At 51.8% G+C, this 20,203-nt stretch overlaps 1 protein-coding gene across 1 annotated transcript; it reads right to left on the reverse strand.

The window, feature by feature from the left end:
• Window positions 1–10,124: 10,124 nt before the first annotated feature.
• Window positions 10,125–17,493, reverse strand: Des (desmin). The gene is made up of 9 exons (XM_050161057.1): window positions 16,830–17,493; window positions 15,593–15,653; window positions 15,399–15,494; window positions 15,115–15,276; window positions 14,828–14,953; window positions 14,163–14,383; window positions 12,560–12,603; window positions 11,045–11,127; window positions 10,125–10,851 (listed from the first exon to the last, which is right to left on the reverse strand). Exons 1-9 carry the CDS (start codon window positions 17,402–17,404, stop codon window positions 10,810–10,812), a joined length of 1,410 nt encoding a protein of 469 aa, XP_050017014.1. The 5' UTR covers window positions 17,405–17,493; the 3' UTR covers window positions 10,125–10,809.
• Between the last annotated feature and the right edge of the window lie 2,710 nt (window positions 17,494–20,203).

A 20,203-nucleotide genomic window follows, 5' to 3' on the forward strand; every position in this document is an offset into this window, starting at 1 on the left:
TTAAATGAGATAGCACACCTTAATGCATGCTAAGGATTTTACCAACATCCCGAATTTCTACCACTTTCTCTCCTTTCTCTCCTACTGCAACACCCTAAACCCTTTACCTTTACCATCTAACAAAACTCCCACCCTGTGGCAGACTTGCCAAGACCCTTCCATCCTGAACTAACACACCCCAGGCTTCTGGAGTGCCAGGAGCCTTCAGATCACCCTGTCTCACCCAGCCAGAAAGCCATCATGGCCAGGAAACGGCTCCTTCCTTCTCTGGCCAGGTCCTTGCTTGGCTTCCTCAAGCTCCTTGAATGTTTGTGCTGTCAATTCCAAATAAGAGCGTTTTCTATGATGTCTGAGCGATGCCAAGCTGCTGGCTCAGTTCGCCTGAACCAGGAGCTGGCACTGAGCGAGAATGTGAGGGATGGGCAACAGAAGGAGAAGAAGCCAGACTCGGCTAGTTTACCCTCCAGCATCACCAAAGCCACCCTTCCCCGGCAGAACTGTTTGGCCACCTTGGGTCTGTGTGTTTATCTGGGCATGCTCTCAAAGGGGACAGGCTTCGATTCAGTCCCCTCTTCCCATCTACTGTGAACGTCAGAGGCCTTAAAGCCAGCCCCACCGCACTCAAGGCTACACGCCAAGCCCTTCACCCCCGCTCTCCACCAAGATGGCCCCAGGCAGGAGACTGGACTCCTGTATCTGGGTATGTTCAGTCTGGATTTATCTCCGCCTAGTGCACCACCTTGATTCAAAAGCAGCCAGGAAGCAGCCCTGCTGGGGGTTGGAGGTAGCCTTCATCTTCACAGGAGACAGACCAGGCAAACCGATTAGTAGCTAATTCTAAGACACTGAACGATCTTGCTCTTTCTTTCTCCTTCCCTCCCTCCATCCTTCCCTCCCCCAGAACTTCTTGAGTAGTAGAAAGGCTCCAAGATCATGAAGACTGAACAAGATGCTCAGTACTGACATGTCGTCACCAGACCTGGTCTCAGGCAGACCTCCCTCCTTTCTGGTCCCCACTGGTCTCACCAGTACCGGGAAGCTTTTGGAATGGCAGTCCTCTGTAGACCTGTCCAGCATCTAACCAGCATCGTGACCGCCATTCTCTGCCTCTCTCTTTCCTTCTCCTGACCTCATCTCTCTTCCCTTCCAGTTGCATTCTTATTAATTTATCTACCTTAATCTTTGAATTATAATCGGTTTACAACTTCTTTAATCCAGATTATAGGTAAATAAAAACTATAAGAATCTACTCTTTCAGCTCAGAATTCTTCCAGAACGTGTTCCAGTCCCCGGGCCCACCCACGTTAAGGAAATCAGTACTGGCAGCTTCTAGGCCAATTGTGGAAGCCACCCTTGGCCACCTACAGGCCAGACCATAAGAAGACTCTAGGAAATGGGCAGGATGACGCTAGGGAGAGAAGAGACAGAGAGAGAGAGAGAGAGAGAGAGAGAGAGAGAGAGAGAGAGAGAGAGAGAGAGAGGACATCTCACTTTGGACTTCGTTCCTCTCCACTTGCTGAGGTCTTTCATTTCTGGAGCTCTTCCCTAGATCCCAAAGATTGACCCTTACCACCGAGTAGAAAGAGATGGCCCTTAGCAAAGGACATGAACAGTGACACTCCCCTTTCCCCCAGCAGCCCCTTTTCATCTCTCCCAAATGAAACCTACTCCTCTATTTCTGAAAAATTCCATTTTTCAAAGTTTGCTGGCCCATGTGGCTCAGAAACTGAAAAGGGGAAACCCCAAAATTGACCCAAGGACTATCAGCCTGGCCTGACACCTCCACCAGCTACAACAGGACCATGCTACAAGACTGAGGCCCCTGCCCCTTCTCTTCCACTTCAATACATCAGTCTAGAACTCTGCCTTCAGAAGAGCAAGGGCACCAGCCCCGAGCGTGTCCTCTGGACGCTCACCTGGGCACCTCGGCAGACATGTTCCCCAGGCTTTCAACACCATCTCCATCCACCCTCATCTTGCGTATCTGTATTAACACCGCCAGAGTCTGGAGCCTCCCACAACTCACAAATGTCTGAGACACGCATACACACACACACACACACACACACACACACACACACACACGTGGGTTCTCAAACAACCACTTCTCATGTCTAGCTTCTGCTGAAACCCAGGACCCTGTTCATACACATTTGATCCCTTCCACCTTGCCTGGTCCTAACCACACTATCCTTGTCCCAGCATTGATCTTCAGGAGAGAAGTTCTGGCCATCCTCCTCCCATGCGGCCCTGAGCAGGGGAACTTACCCCTTCAGAGGAACACACATAATCATGAGGGGCTGGTCACCTGGTCTCAAGCCTGTCATGGAGCAGAAGAGAGCAATTCTCCCCAGGACATTTCTCTCTACTAGATTAGAAGAGTTTTTGTACTATCATCCAAGAGGTCTGTGAGGGTCTCAGGCTAGGCCAACGAACTGCTGACCCTTGACCTCTGACCTTCATGTGGGAAGTGTCTCTACTTTGTCACACTTTCCCTATTGATCCGCCCTTCAGAGTGAGCACAGCTTAGAAAACTGGGCACCTGGAAAGGTGGTGAGGGTCTGCAACCTGCATCGCGTGGTCTGGGCAGCCGTCTCACCCCTGTGCCCCCAGCCCTGCCCGGCAGGCCCCACCTCTGCATTACCTCTGACCTCCAGCACTGTGAGCACAGCCTCGCAGGAGGCCTGGCCCCGCTCATTCTGGGCGCTGCAGCTGTACACGCCGGCGTCCTGTGGCCCGCAGCTCCGCAGCCACAGGCAGCTGGGCTCTGGGGCCGGTGTGGGCAAGAGCTGCCCATCCCGGAACCAGCTGAGGCTAGGCTCGGGTGTCCCGCTCACTACCACCCGCAGCCGTACATCATTGCCCGCACACACCGCCGCGTTCTTCAGGGGCCGCAGGAAGACCGGCGCCCCGGCCCCTGCCCCGGTGGAGAGGACCCTTCTGCCGGCCCCCACCTTGGCTCTCTTCGGGGGCACCCCGGGGCTGGGAGGTGCCCTCGTGCCGGCGTCCTCGCCTCGCGTGCCCCGGCCTTTCTGCATGTCCTCTGTGAGCTGGACTAGGGGGGTCTGGGGACACTAGAACTGGCTGGCCAGGAGGACGCCCTAGGGGGGTATGGTGCCTTAGGAGATGGGTCCTGTGGGGCCGGCGGCCGGCCTTCCTGCTGCCTGCCCGCCTTCGGCCTGTGCTACCCAGAAGGTCACCAGGGCCGCCCGCGGTTGCGCCTCGGGGACTATTTTTAGGCCCCCCGGCTCGGGTTGCGAATGAGCAGTGGAGGGAGGGGGCAGCAGAGGAGGGGACTTGGACTCCCTGTGACTCCTTCTCTCTCTCCCAGTGCCCCCATCGCCAGCGCTGGCCTAAAAGAATCTCCTCCCCCACAGTATGTCTGTCCCCCTCCCCCCAGCCTGCGTGAGCTGGGGAGTTGAGTTACCCCTGGGCTCAGGCCCACTTCCTTTCTTCAGCCCCAGCGCCCCAGCCTCACTAGGCTGCTGGAGAGGAAGAGGACAGGTCCAGAGGAGATGTCTGAGAGGTTCATGGAGGGACAGGCCCCAGTGGAGTGAGCAGAGGGACCAGTGGGCTCTCCTAACACCTCCATTACAGCGGGTAAGCACCAAGACCCAGACCCGGGAGTTCGGGTGGATTTTTGGCTCCTAGCTGGTCCTGCACTCACTACCACCACCACCCCACCTTAGCCGGCCAGGTCACTGCCAATCCTCTCACAATCTGCTCTCACCTGTGGAAGCGGTAGCGGGCTAGGATTGTAACCAGCAGCAAGGTTGCGAGGGCAGTGGAGACAAGAACGGGGAAGAAGAGGGGTTTGGAGGGCTTGCTGTGTGGATGAGGGCAAAAGCTTTGATCATTAAGGACTCCATTCCGAAGGCAGGAAGCGCTGTGACTGACTGCAAGCTGTAGTAGATGATTCCCTTGTCCAAACTTGTGAAGGTTTGATACCTGCATATGTACACCCAACACACACACACACACACACACACACACACACACACGTAGACAGGTGCCCAGGCCACTAGACACAGATTGCAGTCCCTCGCCATCTTCCCAGGTGCCCAGTTTTCTCAGCTGTGCAGATCTGAAGGGCACATCAACAGGGCAGGGCAGGGAAAGTGTCAAGGCAGAGAGGCTTCCCACACGGAGGTCAGAGGTCAAGGGTTAGCAGTTAGTGGGACTAGCCTGAGACCCATACAGACCTCTTGGACAATAGTATAGAAGCTCTTCTATAGTCCAGGAGAGATAAACCCCCTGGGGAGACACACATGTAAACATGAGTGCATATAAAACCAGTAGATCTGATAAGATGGACATACCACGCCACTGTCGCTCTCTTGGTATTCATACAGGATGTCACCACTGGAAATACGCAAGTGAAGTGTCCACAGGAGCTTTCTGTGTTATTTCTGACAGTAGCATATTAGTTTACATTTCAAAACAGCAACAAAAGAGTATATAGGATATAGGATGTGTGGAGACCTCAGTATTAGAGGGCTTGCATAGGACTTCTGAGCCCCTCAGTTCCATGTGCAGTCACACACACACACACACACACACACACACACACCCCTTTAGAGATCCAGACCTGACCTTGAGCTCTAAAGGGATGAACCCTGGGAAGAGTTGAAAGCCAGGGTCGTTCAGAGATGGGGGGTGGGGGGGAAGCATTCTTGACATGTTGGTTGGGTAAATAAACCATCTTCATTCTGGGAAACGGAAGTCAAAGTGTGCATTGTGCAGGTGTGTGTGTGCAGAGGGGGCGGGCATGCATGTGTGCAACGGTGCCTGTGAGCGTGAGCATGCATTCCCAGGCGTGCAGTACAGAAGAAACAATTTAAACGCTGAATTATGTCCGTAAAGATTAAGTGCCTTAGGGAATGACTTTTCATGTAGTTCGCATACATTAAAGCCGGCTCTTTGTGACGTGCAGTTCCCTGGGTTTTGACAAATGCATGAAATTGTGTATTTGCTACCCCAGGAACATACAAAGCGCTTCCATCACCCTAAATATTCACGTGTGCATCCTCTTTGTCGTCAGCCACACCCTGTCTACCAGTCCCCGGCAACCTCCAATGATGAATTGAATTCCACAGTGTAAGTTGAATTCTAAAAAGGGTTTTAAAGATGTGGGAGACGGCATAATACACAGAACCCCAAGAACAAAGGAATAGACAATGTTTCATCTTGTTTTTAAGTTTGCAGTCAGCAGAGGAGGATGGCTCAGGGGTAAAGTGCTTATTGTGTGAGCAGGAGGGTGGGTGTTCAGGGCTCCAGCAGCCACATAGAGAGTCCAGGTACGGCGACATGTATCTTTACCTTAGTGTTAAGGGGGAGACACAGGTTGGTCCTTGGGGCTCCCTAGCCAGCCAGCCAACCTACCTGAATTAGGACATTCCAGATTCAGAAAGAGATCCTATCTTAAAGTGAAAGATGAAAAGCAATAAGAGAAGTCACTCCACACCAACTTCTGGCCTCTACACATGCATGCGTGGGTGGTACACCTGCATGCCACGCCTTCCACACACATACACAAACCCACCGCCCAAACCCATTTAGCTAACACCATGCCTCACCATACAGGGAATGCAGCAGATGGTCCCTAAATGTTGACTGACTGGCTAGCCGGTTGGTTAAAGAAATGAACCGTGTAACTGTGAACAATCCACCTACATCTTTAAACCTCACCTATGCGTGGGGGTGGCCAAACTTGGCGTGTATTTGTTCCTTCAGCAAACATTTCTTGAGTTCTTCCTATGAGGCTGGCACCATTCCATTGGCCTGGAACATAGCCGTGGACGAGACAGATAAAGATGCCAGTCCCTGGGGTTGTGTGTATCAGAGAAGACAGACATTTGACAACAGAGCAACAGAGACAGTGTGAAGACTGAGGAGAGAAATACTGTGGAGATGACTCAGCACGGAGTGGGGGGGATACAAATGTGGTGGAGGTGTGCCTTAAAATGGGTTGGTTGGAGTACCTGCATTGGTACATGCCTGCAGTTCGAGCATTTTGAAGGCTTAGGCAGGTAGATGGGAATTCCAGATCAGCTATGGCTATACAGTGAAGGCTTGTCTCAAAAATAAATAAAATAAAACAAAATAATATAGGGTAAATGGAGTTACCTCCACAGCAACACTGGAGCCAGCCTTGAAAGAATGAGGAAAGAAAGGGTGCCGTGCAGGGTCATTTCAGCCCATGTGGATGTGCCTGGCGGATTCTGGACAGAGCCAGAAGACCAGCAAGACTGGAGGAAATGAATACAGAGTCAGGGTAAAATGGATCACATAGCTTGAAAAGGCCAGATGGTCTAGCATCTTGTGGGTCATGATGCTTTTATTCCCAGCAAAATGGGAAGGCATCTCTGGGTTTTGAAGGGAAGAATTACACGATCTGACCTATGTTGTGATGGTATTAAATTATATTAAATATTAAAATGAATATTAACTATTTAAAAGGCCCTGGCACCGAGCCTGGAACACGGCTCGTAGTCTGACTTGTATGTCCACTCAGAGGTATACCTCGACTTGCTCCCAAGGGTCTATGGACCTGGGTAGAGAAGGCTCAGGACCCTGCTGGTCGCTGGCGCCCTCTCCTGGACCAGGCTGGCCCAGCTGAGACAATTGGAAAAGGTCAGGCTGCGGTCAGGCCAGTTGCTCAAGACAGCTGGCTGTAAGGTGTTTGTCTGTTCCTCCGCATGAGCCCCATAGCACCCTGGATCCTGGCGCCAGGCTGGGTGTTCCTGCTGCCAGAGTGCCTTGCCTTCTCATCACAAGTCTGTGGTGTCATGGAAAGATAGCTGGGCTCCAGAGGTCCTGTCTCCCTCTGCTACAGATGGCTGTGTGACCTTGGCGGATAATGCCACCTCTCTGGGCCAAGGAACCTTTCATCTACGTTGTTTCTGCTTGTTGTTTGTTTGTTTGGAGAGGTCAACCTGGAACTTGTTATATAGAACGGTCAGGTCTTAAAATGGTGTTCCTCAACCTCTCCTGTGCTAGGAACCATTCATTGTGCCTGGCTCATCTGAGTGGTTTTTAAGATGTTGTTTTGTTTTGTTGCTTTGAGTTTTTTTTTTTTTTAGATTTTATTTATTTTTGTTTATGTGTATGAGTGTTTGTGAATGTCTGTGTACCATGGGTACTCAGTACCTACAGAGGCTAGAAGAACGAATCAGATCCTCTGAGACGAGAGTTACAGGTGTTTGTAAGCTGCCCTATGGATGCTGGGAATCGAACCCTGGTTCTCTAGAAGAGCAGCCAGTGTTCTCATCTGCCGAGTCACGTCTCCAGCCCCATCCTCGAAGTCTTAATGACTTACTATGTGCTCATGGGGTGAGGGGAAATCTCAGTAAATGTCCATTGAATCGGTGAAAAAGTGAGTGTCACCAGCCCTTCCTAGTGAATATTTAATATAGAGAAAAGTAAATAAACGTGCCCAGTGGGTATTCATTCAAGAAGCATTTAAATATTTAATGAGTATCTACTGTGTACCAAGTACTCTTTGGGGTGCAGGGGACATAGTAGTGAATAAAACAGACAAAAGCTGTCCCTGGGCTGCTGACATTTTTAGGTGTTGTATCAAAGGTCACTGATTCATTTGCATATTGCCCTGGTGAGCTGTGTAGAGGGACAGAGGGGGAAAGGAGTGACCTCAGAGGGCAGGGCTGGAGTCCAGCCAGAGTGGACAGATGGGATAGGAGAGTGCCCACTGGGATCTAGCTGTCTCTACAGTCCTTCCTGCTCTCCTCTTCGGAGGGAATTGGAGCTAGCCTCGGGAAGCCTCTGAAAGTCTGTCTGTTCCCTTCTTGCTGCACAGTCTTGTAGAACACTCCACAGCATCTCCAGGAACAGGGGGAGATTTTGCCATGGAAGCAACTGGGAAAAGGTGCACTAAAGAGCTGACACCAGGTACCTAACCATGAGCGACGTGGACCTTCTAGGGTTTGTTTGCCCTGTTCCCTCAATCACTGCTAGCTCATGGGAACAGGCTCAGAAAATCTCTCCTCAGGATGTCAGAACCCTTTGGGTGCGGGCGTCAGCATTGGCCTCCTGTCTGAGGACAGGCAAGTGTAGTTACAGGAGGCAGGTGTGTGAAGGAAAGGCTTCCCTTCAGAGCATCCTCCATGGAGGGGTCTCTAGAGAACTGCCATAAATGGTGGGGTAGGATGAGGTCGAGAAGGGGATTCCTACATGAGGGAAGACTGAGGTCTGATTAAGACAGGGACCCCAGTGCCCCCCACCCTAAGGACCAGAGTGTCATTTTAGGATAGCAAGGGTACTCCCCCCCACAACCTAAGCATCCTTTTGCCCTGTGTGGAACAGATGAGTGCACATCGTTCCCTCAGGTGAAGGAGAGGCCATAAGGCTCTAGAAATTTCTTCCAGGGGGCCACTGCAGCCTCATCCACCAAGGCCAGGCCCTCAGCCCAGACATTCTCCAGGGAGGTCAGCACATCTTTGCCTTCAAAGACAGACAGCTCCTTGCTCATGCTTGCTGCTCTAGCCCCGCGTAAAGACACTGAATGTCATCCTAGTCCATGTTCTCTGGGAGGCTGATTCCATTAGAGCACTTGGGTGGATCCTCCAAATGGGCCTGCTTCAGGAAAGTGGGGAACTGGTAAAAACAGGGGTACAGCCAAAAGGAGAGGAAAGACAACACTACCCGAAAGGATTGGGGAGTTTTTGGAAAGCTCCTTCAGAATGACTGGTAGGGACTTTAAAGCTAAAGCGTGAATGTGAAGCTTGTTTTATTACATTAACGTCTTCTACAGTTCCTTTTTTTTTAAGGTTTATTTATTTATTTATTATGTAGACAGTATTCTGCCTGCATATATGCTGGCAAGCCAGAAGAGGGCATAAGGCATAAGATCTCACTGTAGATGGTTGTGAGCCACCATGTGATTGCTGGGAATTGAACTCAGAACCTCTGGAAGAGCAGGCAATGCTCTTAACCGCTGAGCCATCTCTTCAGCCCCTACAATTCCCTTTCATTAATAAAACTTTCTAAATCAGCTGTTCTCAACCTGTGGGTCATGACCCCTTTGAGGGTTACATATTAGATATCCTGTATATCTGATGTTTTCATTACGATTCACAGCAGTTACAAAGTAGCAACAAAATAATATTATGGTTGGGAGTCGCCACAATACAAGGAGCTGTATTAGAGGTCTCAGCTTAAGGAAGGCTGAGTTATCATGGCCTCCTAATACTTATACGTGTTTTATTTTAGTTTCGATTTTTTTCTTTTCTTCCTTTCCTTCCTTTCTTTCTTAATAACTCCTATACACCCCTCACACTTTCCCCAACTCTCTCAAATCTTCCTTTTGTTTGTTCTTGAGTGTTGTTTGGATTTGTTTTTGTTTTTTTACACAAGGGCCTCACTAGGTAGCCCAGGTTGCCCCCCTCCCAACCTGAGGTCTTCAGGGCTCCGCCTCTTGAATACCTCCTCTAGGAGTACCGGCAGCACACCTCCCCTGGCTCCCTTTGGTATTTTAATTTAGACTGCATTCCAATGGAATTGCATATGGATGAAGGGTGGGCTGACATTTTCTCAGAGCGTTGAGCCTTCTTATCCAAGTAAAAATTCTGTCTGCTCTTTTTTGAACATTGTTATTTTGCCTGGACTGGGCTCTGTGCATTAAAGAGCCTTAGAAAGGGTTAAACAGTACTTGGAAGACTGAAGCAAAAGGATCAAGAGTTTAAAGTTGAACCTTGGGTACAGAGGGAGTTTGAGGCCAGTCTGGGCTGTATGAGATACTGTCTCAAAAAAAAAAAAAAAAAAAAGCAGACGTAAGGGGCTGACAGTTTCTTTGGGGGAAAGGACTTGGGAGCCTTGGGAGTGACCTTCACAGCCAGTCTGTGGAAGAGAACTGTCCCCATCCCTACCTTCACCCAGATGTCCAAATGATCTGAAGGTAGGGCAGGAGGCTTCAGGAGGAGGCACTGTGACTTTTCAACAGAAGCCCCTTATCCAACCTCCCCTATACTACCATAGACTGCAGCGCCAGAAGGCCCATAGGGCAGTCTAGGTGGGCAAGAGGGTGACAAAGTCCATCTCAGGATAATGGGGGTATGACAGGGTCCAGGGCCCCCAAGAGACTCATCAGTCAAGACAGCAGGGTCGCATAGGTTTGTGCTTGGCTCTTTATTGTCTCTGTCCAGGGCCCCTGCAGTGGGAGTGGCTGGTACGGAAGGTGGGACCCTCCCGCCAGCCTGAGCCCACTCTCTGCCTCTCTCTTCTTTCCCCTCTAGCTCCTCACCCATCTGCTCTCCTTCTGTATCTCCTGCTCCCACATCCAGCACCTTCGGGTTCCCTCTTACAGCCCCAGCTCTTCTAGGCCCATCCTAGGCTGGGATGGGAAAGAGAGGGGTCATTTGGACATTTTTCAGCCCTCCTCTCTCCATCTCAGCTGAGAAGGCTTTACTCTGTCTCTGACCCAGGCTGGGGGTCGAATGTGGGGATGTCCATAAAGCTCTATCCTGATCCTGCAGATCCCAACCCCCTCTCTGGTACTCTCTCCAAAGCCAAAGGCCAGAGCCTGAGGTTACGAGGGTGGGAGGGAAAGGGCCATGACTCAAGTTGGGTTCTATCTGAAGAGCCAGGATTGACAACTGCCGACAGCCAGGACTCCTGGTAAGGTCTGCAGAGGTGCCTGGGGTGTTTCCTGGGCAGTATGAAGACCACAAGGGGGTGATCAGTGAGGAGGGGGTCAGAGGCTGTGAGTGAAGGAAAGTGGCTGGGTGTGGCATCCGAGAGTGGAAGAGGCTGGTTTCAGGAGGCAGTGAAGATGGGGCCAGGACAGTGTCTGGCTTAGAGCACCTCGTGTTGTTGCTGTGTGGCCTCGCTGACGACCTAAGTGGGTGGAGAAGTCCAGTCCATCCATTGCTGCCTAGGAGAAGCCTCAGCCCCATTTACTGCATCCCAAGGCAGCAGGACCTTCTTACCCCATTCAGGGTAGGGAATCACCCAGCTGGTGAAAGACTCCTAGCTGGCAGACACCCCCATTACTCCCACCGAGGACAAGGGGGTCCAACGGATCACTCACCTCTCCATCTCGGGTCTCAATGGTCTTGATCATCACTGTCTTTTTAGTGTGGACTTCAGAACCCCTTTGCTCAGGGCTGGTTTCTGTAATAAACCCACCACATGCTCAGCCTGGCTAAGTTCATATCTAGGCTGCACCATGGATGGGACTCCACCCCGGGCTGCATTGTTCTAGCTAATTTCCACCTTCCTCGTGGCAACCTGGCTTCTTCAAGACCTGATCCTTGAACCCAGCACCCAATAGATGGTTCTGTAGAGCTAGGGGCCAGTGCTGCTGAAGATATGACTTCAAGAGCCGAAAGATGATGTTGAGAATGCTGGTGCAGAATGGCAGGGGACCCAAGGCCCAGACCCAGTACTCATGTTCCCTAGCCTTCTTCATTTCCTCTCTGTCTCTGGATTTCCAGAAGAGTCCTGCATAAGTCTATATCCTTGAACTCTCCTCTAAGAGAAAGAGCCCAAAGCCGAGGCCTGTGGACCTATTGGAGGAGTTTAGAGGCTCCAGTTCTTTTTCTCTGTTGATGACTTAATGCAAAAGCTGATCACTGACTGATTGACTGTGTTGACCCACTGGTCCTACTGTGCCTCAGTTTCCTCTCCGGGAAACAGCAGCCACGATGCCTCCCTTAGGTGCTCAGGGCTACGGATTTGCAGCAAAAGTGATTTTATATGCAAAATGCATACTTGGTAACTGAATAAACAGCTAAGTGGAAAGAGAAGTCTGAGTCTCATAGTGGGGGTCACATTTAGTTCCCTGCTGTCAGGGGTTTGGCGCTCACGAATCCCTTAGCAAGCAAGTAGCCTGTAATGAACGCTTGACTCGATGGAGCACAGCATGTATTTTTTCCTGATGGAAATGAACATCGAAGATGTAAAAGGTTTGATCTAGGAAAGCAGAGGCTGCCAAGATCTCCGACTCCCTTTCCTAATGTATCATTAGTGAGCGCCTTTCTGCTCTCCGGGGTTGGGAAGCCGCTCGATCTGCATATTACTAATGTCGAATGGCAGAATGCCCTCAAGGCTCGGTCCCTTCATTGTTTGGCTTGGCTAAAATTTGGCTTCCTTTTCTCAACCGTGCATCCAACATCTTGCTCCCCGCAAAGAAGGCACTCAACAAACAGCCAGAGAATGGTGTGCCAAGTGCTCTCTGGCAGCGTGCCAGACTGATCATGAGCAAGGGGTACCTTCCTGCCCAGAGAGCGAGCGAGATGCTCCTACTGCCAGGGGAACACCCCTGCAGCTTCCAGAGTTTGCTATTCAGGACAGGACACATCCTGATTCTTAAGACCCAATAACCCAGAAGGTAGAGGGAATGCTGTCAGTACAGTAGGACACACAAACCAACACCACCACCTACCTCCCCACCCCCCATCTTTCGGTGCCTCATCCACAGCCCTCTTTCTCTTTCATGCCTGGTCTCTTCCAGGGTTCCATTTTTCTCTTCTAAAAGGCTTGGGCTACCCAAGCTGACTCCCTGGCCCTTGCAGTCCCACCCCACCAACCAGCACACACTCACCTCGGAAGTTGAGAGCAGAGAAAGTCTGGATAGGAAGGTTGATCCTGAAAAGGGAGAGAGCATGTCCCCAAAGAGTTAAGGGCACTCAGATCTCTCCCTGAAACCACCATTTCTAGCTGTCCAAACCCCCAGCCCAATACTCTCACTACCCACAATGCACAGATCAAGAACTAACTCTAGCTGTCCCACAAATCGCCCTTTCTAGAAAGACCATGCACTCTAATCCTGACCTTGGGCACAACACCAAGGTGCCTAACCCCACTGTACCCTCCAGGTCCCCAGGTCCTCCTTGCTCCTGGCACTAGAGGAGGCATGAATGGCAGCTGTGACCCTCACTTTGTGTCCACCCTCTAGGCAGTCCAGATCCAGGAGTGGGCCATCTATGCCTAGTCTAGAAAAGGACATCTGGCCCCAGCTACCTTAAAAGGTCATCCACATTGTGTTAGATGTAGATGTTGTTCTACAAAACGCAGACTGCTTATGTAACTGAGCTGGCAATGCGCTTGCTTAGCATGCACTAAGCTGTGGTTCAGTCACTGCACCATATAAACCAGGCATGCCGGCACAGCCTGTCCAAGTCCCAGCATTAAGGAAAAGGAGACGCGAGGAAGGTAGTTCAAGGTCATCCTTGAACTACATAGTAAGTTTGAGGCCAGCCTGAGCTACCTTCAGTCTTTCTCAAAAGAAAGAGACAAATAAAAACCTTAAATTCTCCTAGTTAAAAAAAAAAATTCTCAGCCAGGTCGTGGTGGTGCATGCCTTTTAATCCCAGCACCTGTGAGGCAGAGGCAGGCAGATCTCTGTGAGTTTGAGGCCAGCCTGGTCTACAAGAGCTAGTTCCAGGACAGGCTCCAAAGCTACAGAGAAACCCTGTCTCAAAAAACAAAAACAAACAACAACAGCAAAAAAATTTCTCCTAGTAAGTCCAAACATAAACATGGCTGCCACACTTTTATGAGTATTGATACCATTTCTTGGCGTAATGGATCTGTCTGAAATTGATGTTAACTTACAGACAATGAAATGGGCAAACTTTTAGGGTACATCTAGAGAGTTTTGAGAAATATCTATCTCCATGTAACTGCCAGTCAAATCCAAATTCACGGTCTTTCTGTCTGTCTCCCAGAAGACTCTCTCACCCTCCTGGTGCTCTCACGTCTGGAGCTCGGGCGGGATGCTCAGAGCACAGCATCTGTGTGTGTGCTTGCATGTGCGCTCCCTTTAGCCTCCTCTCTCAAAGGCCTTTCATGTTCAAGGCTTCCTGCCTCGTTTCTGTTTGTCTCTCGCAGACCCCTCCCTTTCCTTCCTCATCATTTTCCACTCGCTTTCATCTCTCCCTAGACTGGCAGTAATGTTTTATTACTGATTGCTGAATATGATTTTATGCTGCGGGTTCTTAATCCTAAAGGTAGATAAGGGAATACTTACATTTCTCTTTTTATAAAATACTGTTAATTACATCTCGCTTTACCCAGGTGGCCCCGGTTAATTTTCTGTGATGGGCAGAATAGCGGTCTCCCGCATAGAACTGTTTCTAGGTCTTGTTGAGATCATCTGTGACGAACTTGGCTCCCAGCACCCTACCGTACACCTAAGTCCTCACCGGCTCTCCTCGCCCTCCAGCAGCTTCCGGTAGGTGGCAATCTCCACATCCAAGGCCATCTTCACGTTGAGCAGGTCTTGGTACTCCCGCAGGTGGCGAGCCATCTCATCCTTCAGGTGCCGGATCTCCTCCTCCAGGCGTGTGATGTTATCCTGATAGCCACTGGCCTCGCTGGCAAAGCGATCCTCCAGCTCCCTCATCTGCCTCATCAGAGAGTCGTTCTGCAGGGGGTGAGGGGGCCCAAGTCAGGGATAGGTCCAGAGCCTATCTAGGGAGAAGGGCACTAGAGAATGGGCGAGGAAAGAGACGACGTGTGGGAGGTTGGAAGCAACTCCACACGGTCGTGGCCAGGTAGAAGAATCATCAAAGGCTTCTTTCTTAGCCATGGAACCCTGAGCTCCAGTGAAGTCTTATGTGGCTGTTCAGAACAAAGCATCTAATTAGGAGCATCTATAGTAGTCCTCCAACGCTACACAGGGAGACACCCCAGGAGTCCTCTGATTCCTTATAAGATGGGTGCTAGGAATCCACCCATCTGCCTTTACCTCTCTGTACACCTGAGGAGATGGAGGCCCCAGAGGGGCTCAAAGTGTCACAGAGCCAGGGTGTGGAACTAAGCTGTGGGCAGAAAGAGGCCGAGCCTGTGGGAATGGGGAAGGACTCACAGTGCCCTTGAGGGCATCGATCTCGCAGGTGTAGGACTGGATCTGGTGTCTGTACTCCATCATCTCCTGCTTGGCCTGGCGCAGCGCATCATTGTTCTTATTGGCTGCCTGGGTCAAATCTGAAACCTGAGGGCAGAGAAAGGGGCTGTGAGGTGGAGAGGAGCGGGACGTAGTGTGGGCCAGGGAGTGTGGAAGTTCCAGGCTCGCCCTACTCCATGGTGCAGGGGCAGGAAGCATCTCACGCAGAGATAGAGGATGTGCCAGGGTCCCCAGGCCACATCACCTACCTTGGACTTGTACCACTCCTCGGCTTCAGAGATGTTCTTAGCCGCAATGGTCTCGTACTGAGCCCGGATGTCCCTGAGGGCTGCTGTGAGGTCTGGCTTGGACATGTCCATCTCCACCTGGACCTGTTGCTCCTGAAGCTGGGCCTGAAGCTCACGGATCTCCTGCAGAGCACAACTTGACGTTAGTCTCCTTCCAGACCCTCCCAAAGCATCCTCACACCTCCATGTCAGTCAACCCCATTGTCTAGCTGCTTTTGCCATCACCCAAGGGCCATGGTGCGTACCTCTTCGTGCACTTTCTTAAGGAATGCGATTTCCTCGTTGAGTGATTCAATTCTGCGCTCTAGGTCGATGCGAGCTAGAGTGGCTGCATCTACATCCTGGATAAGGGAAACAACCATGTTAGGGCCTGGGACAGCTCAAGCGGAGCCAGGGCAGAGAAAAGAGAGATGGCTGCTGGGGGCCAAAGAAGGCTCACCGCTCGGAAGGCAGCCAAATTGTTCTCTGCTTCTTCTCTCAGTTGGATTTCCTCCTGTAGCCTAGGGAGGACACACACACAGGCAAATGGTGAGGGACAGAGCCATCAATAGAAACAACTGACTAGGGACCTATCAGGGAGCCAGCTCAGGACACAGGGACAAGCATTGGTTGCTGGGTAGAAACAGGAGGCCCAGGAAGAAAAAAAAAGTAGAGGCCCCGCCCCCCGGGGGGGGGCAGGAAGTAGCTCAGTCTCAGCCCCGCAGCCACACCCTTGAAGTCTATGTCCCAAATAGATTGACCTCCCTGGGGTTAGGAACTGTGTTTTATTTTATCCAACTCTGTGTTCTCAGGCCTAGCCTGACCCGTGTAGCTGCTAAATAAATGCTGTGACTTCGAGGGCGAGAAGTTGACTTCGCTCAGCCGGGTAAACAGAAGCAGGACCGTAAATATACAAAGCCCATTTTGCTTTTCGATTTTTTTAGAACTTGTCTAAAACAAGCCTTGCTGCATAAGCCCAGTTGGCTTGGTACTTGCTCTGTATCCCAGGTTTGCCTAGAACCCACTGCAATCCTCCAGAATCATCCTCCCAAGCGCTGGAATTACGGGGGGGGGGGGTGTGTGCCCCCGAATCGGAACCGCTCAGCCTTTTCTTATTGGATCATGGTGGAAATGGGCTGGTCTTCTTGAGTTTTAAAAGGGCCACAGGCCTTACCCACTGTCCCCTTTACTCAAGCCTATTCCTTTACCTAGAGCAATAGCACAGCCTCAGCTAGGCCCAGGGACCAGGCTCCCCACCTCACCCCTTCCCAGGGCCTCATCACAACTGAGCTGAAAGTTACAGTCTGAGTTCCCTCCACCTGCCCTTCCCAGGTCACCCAACTTTCCGGGCTCCTACCAGTCTCTTCTCCCTCTGACCATGCGCTGGCTGGCCCTCTACCTCGCCTCTGTTAGTGGTCATCGCAGTACCACCAGCAACTGAGCATCCTTTCAAAGACAGCTGCCTACCGTGCAATAGGCCTCCCAGGGGCCACCACTTCTTCTATCTACCTCCCCAAGAAAACTACTCCAGTGTTACACAGAAGGAGCTATAGAAAGATCCGGGGTCCCAGCTCTTCTTAGGGAACACCGGGGAATGGGGAATGACCTTCCCCAAACATGGGAACCGGAGGGGGTGCCTAGCTCCCTGCAGGGGGATAGGGCGAAAGGGAAAGATCTGGAAGGCGCTGAGCCCTCACTTGGCCTTGAGCCTCTGCAGGTCGTCGATCAGGTTGTCACGCTCCACGTCGACTCGGGCGCGCTGGTTGGTGAGCACCTCCACCTGGCGCCGCAGCTCACGCATCTCCTCCTCGTAGAGCTCGGCGACGCGAGTCGGCTCGCGGCCCTTGAGCCGATTGACCTCGGCGGCGAGCGCGGCGTTCTGCTGCTCCAAGAAGCGCACTTTCTCGATGTAGTTGGCGAAGCGGTCATTGAGCTCTTGCAGCTCCACCTTCTCGTTGGTGCGTGTGGCCAGGAACTCCTGGTTCACCGCGTCGGCCAGCGAGAAGTCCAGCAGCTCGCCCGCGCCGTAGGATGGCGCGCGGGTGGTCCCCAGCCGGCTGGCCCGCAGAGACCCCAGGCCCCCGGCCCCGCCCGACGTGCGCGACACCTGGTACACGCGGGATGTCACTGAGCTCGAGGAGCCCTTGGTGCCGAAGCCTGCTCGAGGAAAAACGGGAGAGCTCAGCGGGGAGCCGAGCGAGAAGCTTGGGGCTCCACCGAAGGTGCGGCGGTAGGAGGACACTCGCTGGCTGGACGAATAGGCCTGGCTCATGGTGGCGGCGTGGACAAGGCTGGGCAGACGCACGGAGGAGGCAGCGGGCAGGCAGCCGGCTGGAGAGTGGATATGAAGATAGGAGACAGGGCCCCTTAGCCGTCCGCACTATTTGTAGCCCTCCTGACATCACCCCCCCCTGCGCTGCCCCTCCCCTGACAGCTGCAGGATCCCTCTGTCCTGCCAGGAAAGGGCGGCCTCAAGCGAGGGGGCGGGGAGGCCAGCTCCCCTGCAAGAGGCCTGCGCCCCTGAGCCGCCCCATGAGGACGGAAGACAGGCAGGCCTGCTGGGTTTCACAGGGTAACTAGCTAACAGGAGATCCCAGGCTGGACTCTTTACATTCGGAGACCTACCTTAATTGGGGGAAAGCAAGCTAGAGATTTTCATTTGTTTGAGGCTCCTATTTTCTCCAAGGAGAGATTTTTAGGTCGTTGAAATAGACAAAAAGGAATTCCGAAGTATTTTATTTGCAAAAGTTGCTAGAAGACGCTGAGGTTTCCAACCACGGGGGGTAAAGGCTAAACAGGAATCTACTAACCCATCAAGGTATCTCTAGGCAGGCCTGGGGGTGGGGGGCACAAAAGAGTTACCCTGGCCTGTGTCTCTGACTGCTTATGCATACTACTGACACCTGGGCTCTAATTGGAATCTCAGTTTCCCTCTGGAGGAGTGTAGGCCTCCTGTTTCCCTCAAGTTTACAACCAGCAAGGTAATTTCCAGAAAGAGTCTGATGGCTGTGTCCAATTGTATGTAGTCACGTCACTCCCCTGCACTGCCTTCGCCTGACTCCTGCAGCCCCTGTCTCCCTCACCCCCTTCTCTGACTCATCCCCCGACCCACCCACACCCAATCACACCAGGGGCTTGTGTTTTGTCAGGAGCCGCACGTCAACCCAGCCGTCTTCCTGGCAGCAACAGCTGCCAAGGAGAAATACCAGAGCTGGTATTGACAGAGAGGGATGAATGCATGGGCTGCGAATCAAGGTACCAGGAGAGGGATTCTGGGGATGGGGGCCAGGCACCTGAGGAGATATAGGTGTCAAGGAAGGCTGGGGAGGGGGGTGACAAGCTTCAATCACTCCAGAACCCCAACAGAGATGAAGCCCTCAAGTGGGTTCACGCATCCCCCTCCACTCAGCACAGGGCAGTCTCAGGCCCCTAAGGACATCTCCATTTCTCCAGCACATTTCTGTGACTTCACCTTCCCTGCCCTCTATAGGTCTCTCTTAGGACTGAGCCTTCTGGAATGCAAACCCTAGAAATAGGGCCCTAGATTAGTAGCCCAAAGCTTTGAGCCTAGAAACAGAGCACTGGATTAGGAGCCGTAGTCCTGCCCAGGGCTAGTAAGAAAGAGTTGCTAGACAGCACGTCCTTTACCTCCCTAATCCGGGTGTCCTTAGTCATAGGGTGGGGACAAGCAGCCTCACAGGACTGCACAATGGTCATTTGAACAGGCCCAGGAGACAATAAAGCTCACAACAATAACAACAACAATGTACTGGTCCCTGCTGGGAACACCGCGCCTGGGATCCTCCAGGTCTCCAAGAAGCTCAGGAAGCAGGAACTGGTGTCAATCCCAGTTTTGTAGCTCGTCCCAGACTGGCTGTAACTACAGCATGTGAACTGTGAAGGACTTGCTACTGCTGTCTTTTCAAAGCCTTTCACACGGAGCATCTAAGCATCTAATTTTTATCCCCGAGACGAGCTTACAAGGTGGATGAGGAGTTCCAGATATTCTTATCCAACCTTCAAGTCAGTGCAAGCTGTTATGTTCTAGTTATTTTGGGGTCCCAGCTCCCAAGCTAGATTGCATGCTTCGAGAGGATTTCAGAGGCTGTATGGATCCTTAACACATCCCAGGCAGTACCTTCAGGTGCCATTGTCACTTAAAATGGTCTGCAAGCTTTCCTGCCCTTTCCTTCACGTTGAGGACCCTGCACCTCTTTTCTCCAGCCCAAAGCACAGCAATGTGACTCTAATCCCAGCCAGTCCTGTCTTTGCATCTCCTAAGAGGGAGAATTGGCTCGAGGGGTATGGAGCCAGAACAGGGCCAATCAAAGATCTCCTTTGCGATTTATGAATGGAATGGGGTTTCCTAAACTGGCTTCTGGTGGTGCCCTTGTTTCCCGACCTGTGCTAGGGTGGGGTGTCTACACACTAGTCTTAGCAAGCTGGGGAGGAGAAGCTGCTGACCTAGGTGCAGCCGTCCGTACTGAGCGCGCTTATGCTTTGCCCTCAGCTTGGATCAATAAACTCCTTTTTCCACTAAAGGCCCTCGGTGTTGGCTTCAGTCATCCACAGCCCAGAGAAACGGTTATGTAGGGCACGGCACATTCATTTCTGCGACGCTACTTGAAAGGCCATGGCTGAGGCTTTGTGAACCATCCCTAGAACACATAAGGGAACTGGCTCTCCAACCAGCTCTAGGCCCCTTCGTTTCTTCGTGAAATGAGGCAGAAAACTAACAAATAAATTGCATCATCCCTCGTCAAAATCAACAGCTACCAGACTTGGCTTCAAACCAGTTGGGACTTCTTCCAAATTGTAGTTCTGCTCCTGAGGGGTCTGCTGACACGGAGGGCGGTGAAAGAACGCCCTGGGGCCTGGAAGGCAGGCGAAAGAGAAGCACTCCGAATCACACAGCGCCACTGGAGCAAGGCCTTGGCCTCTTGAGGGGGTCACTGAGAAGTGGACACACTAAAAATAATCATTATCTTCCTGGCTGGGCAATGTACATGGTCAAAACGCAAGGTATACAAGAGCTTAGTGAAAAGTTACTGCCTCTCATTTTTCAACAGTT

This window comes from Alexandromys fortis, unplaced genomic scaffold (genome assembly GCF_014885135.2).
Source record: "Alexandromys fortis isolate MF-2015 unplaced genomic scaffold, M_Fortis_MF-2015_v1.1 scaffold_98, whole genome shotgun sequence".
In the NCBI taxonomy this organism is placed as follows: Eukaryota; Metazoa; Chordata; class Mammalia; order Rodentia; family Cricetidae; genus Alexandromys; species Alexandromys fortis.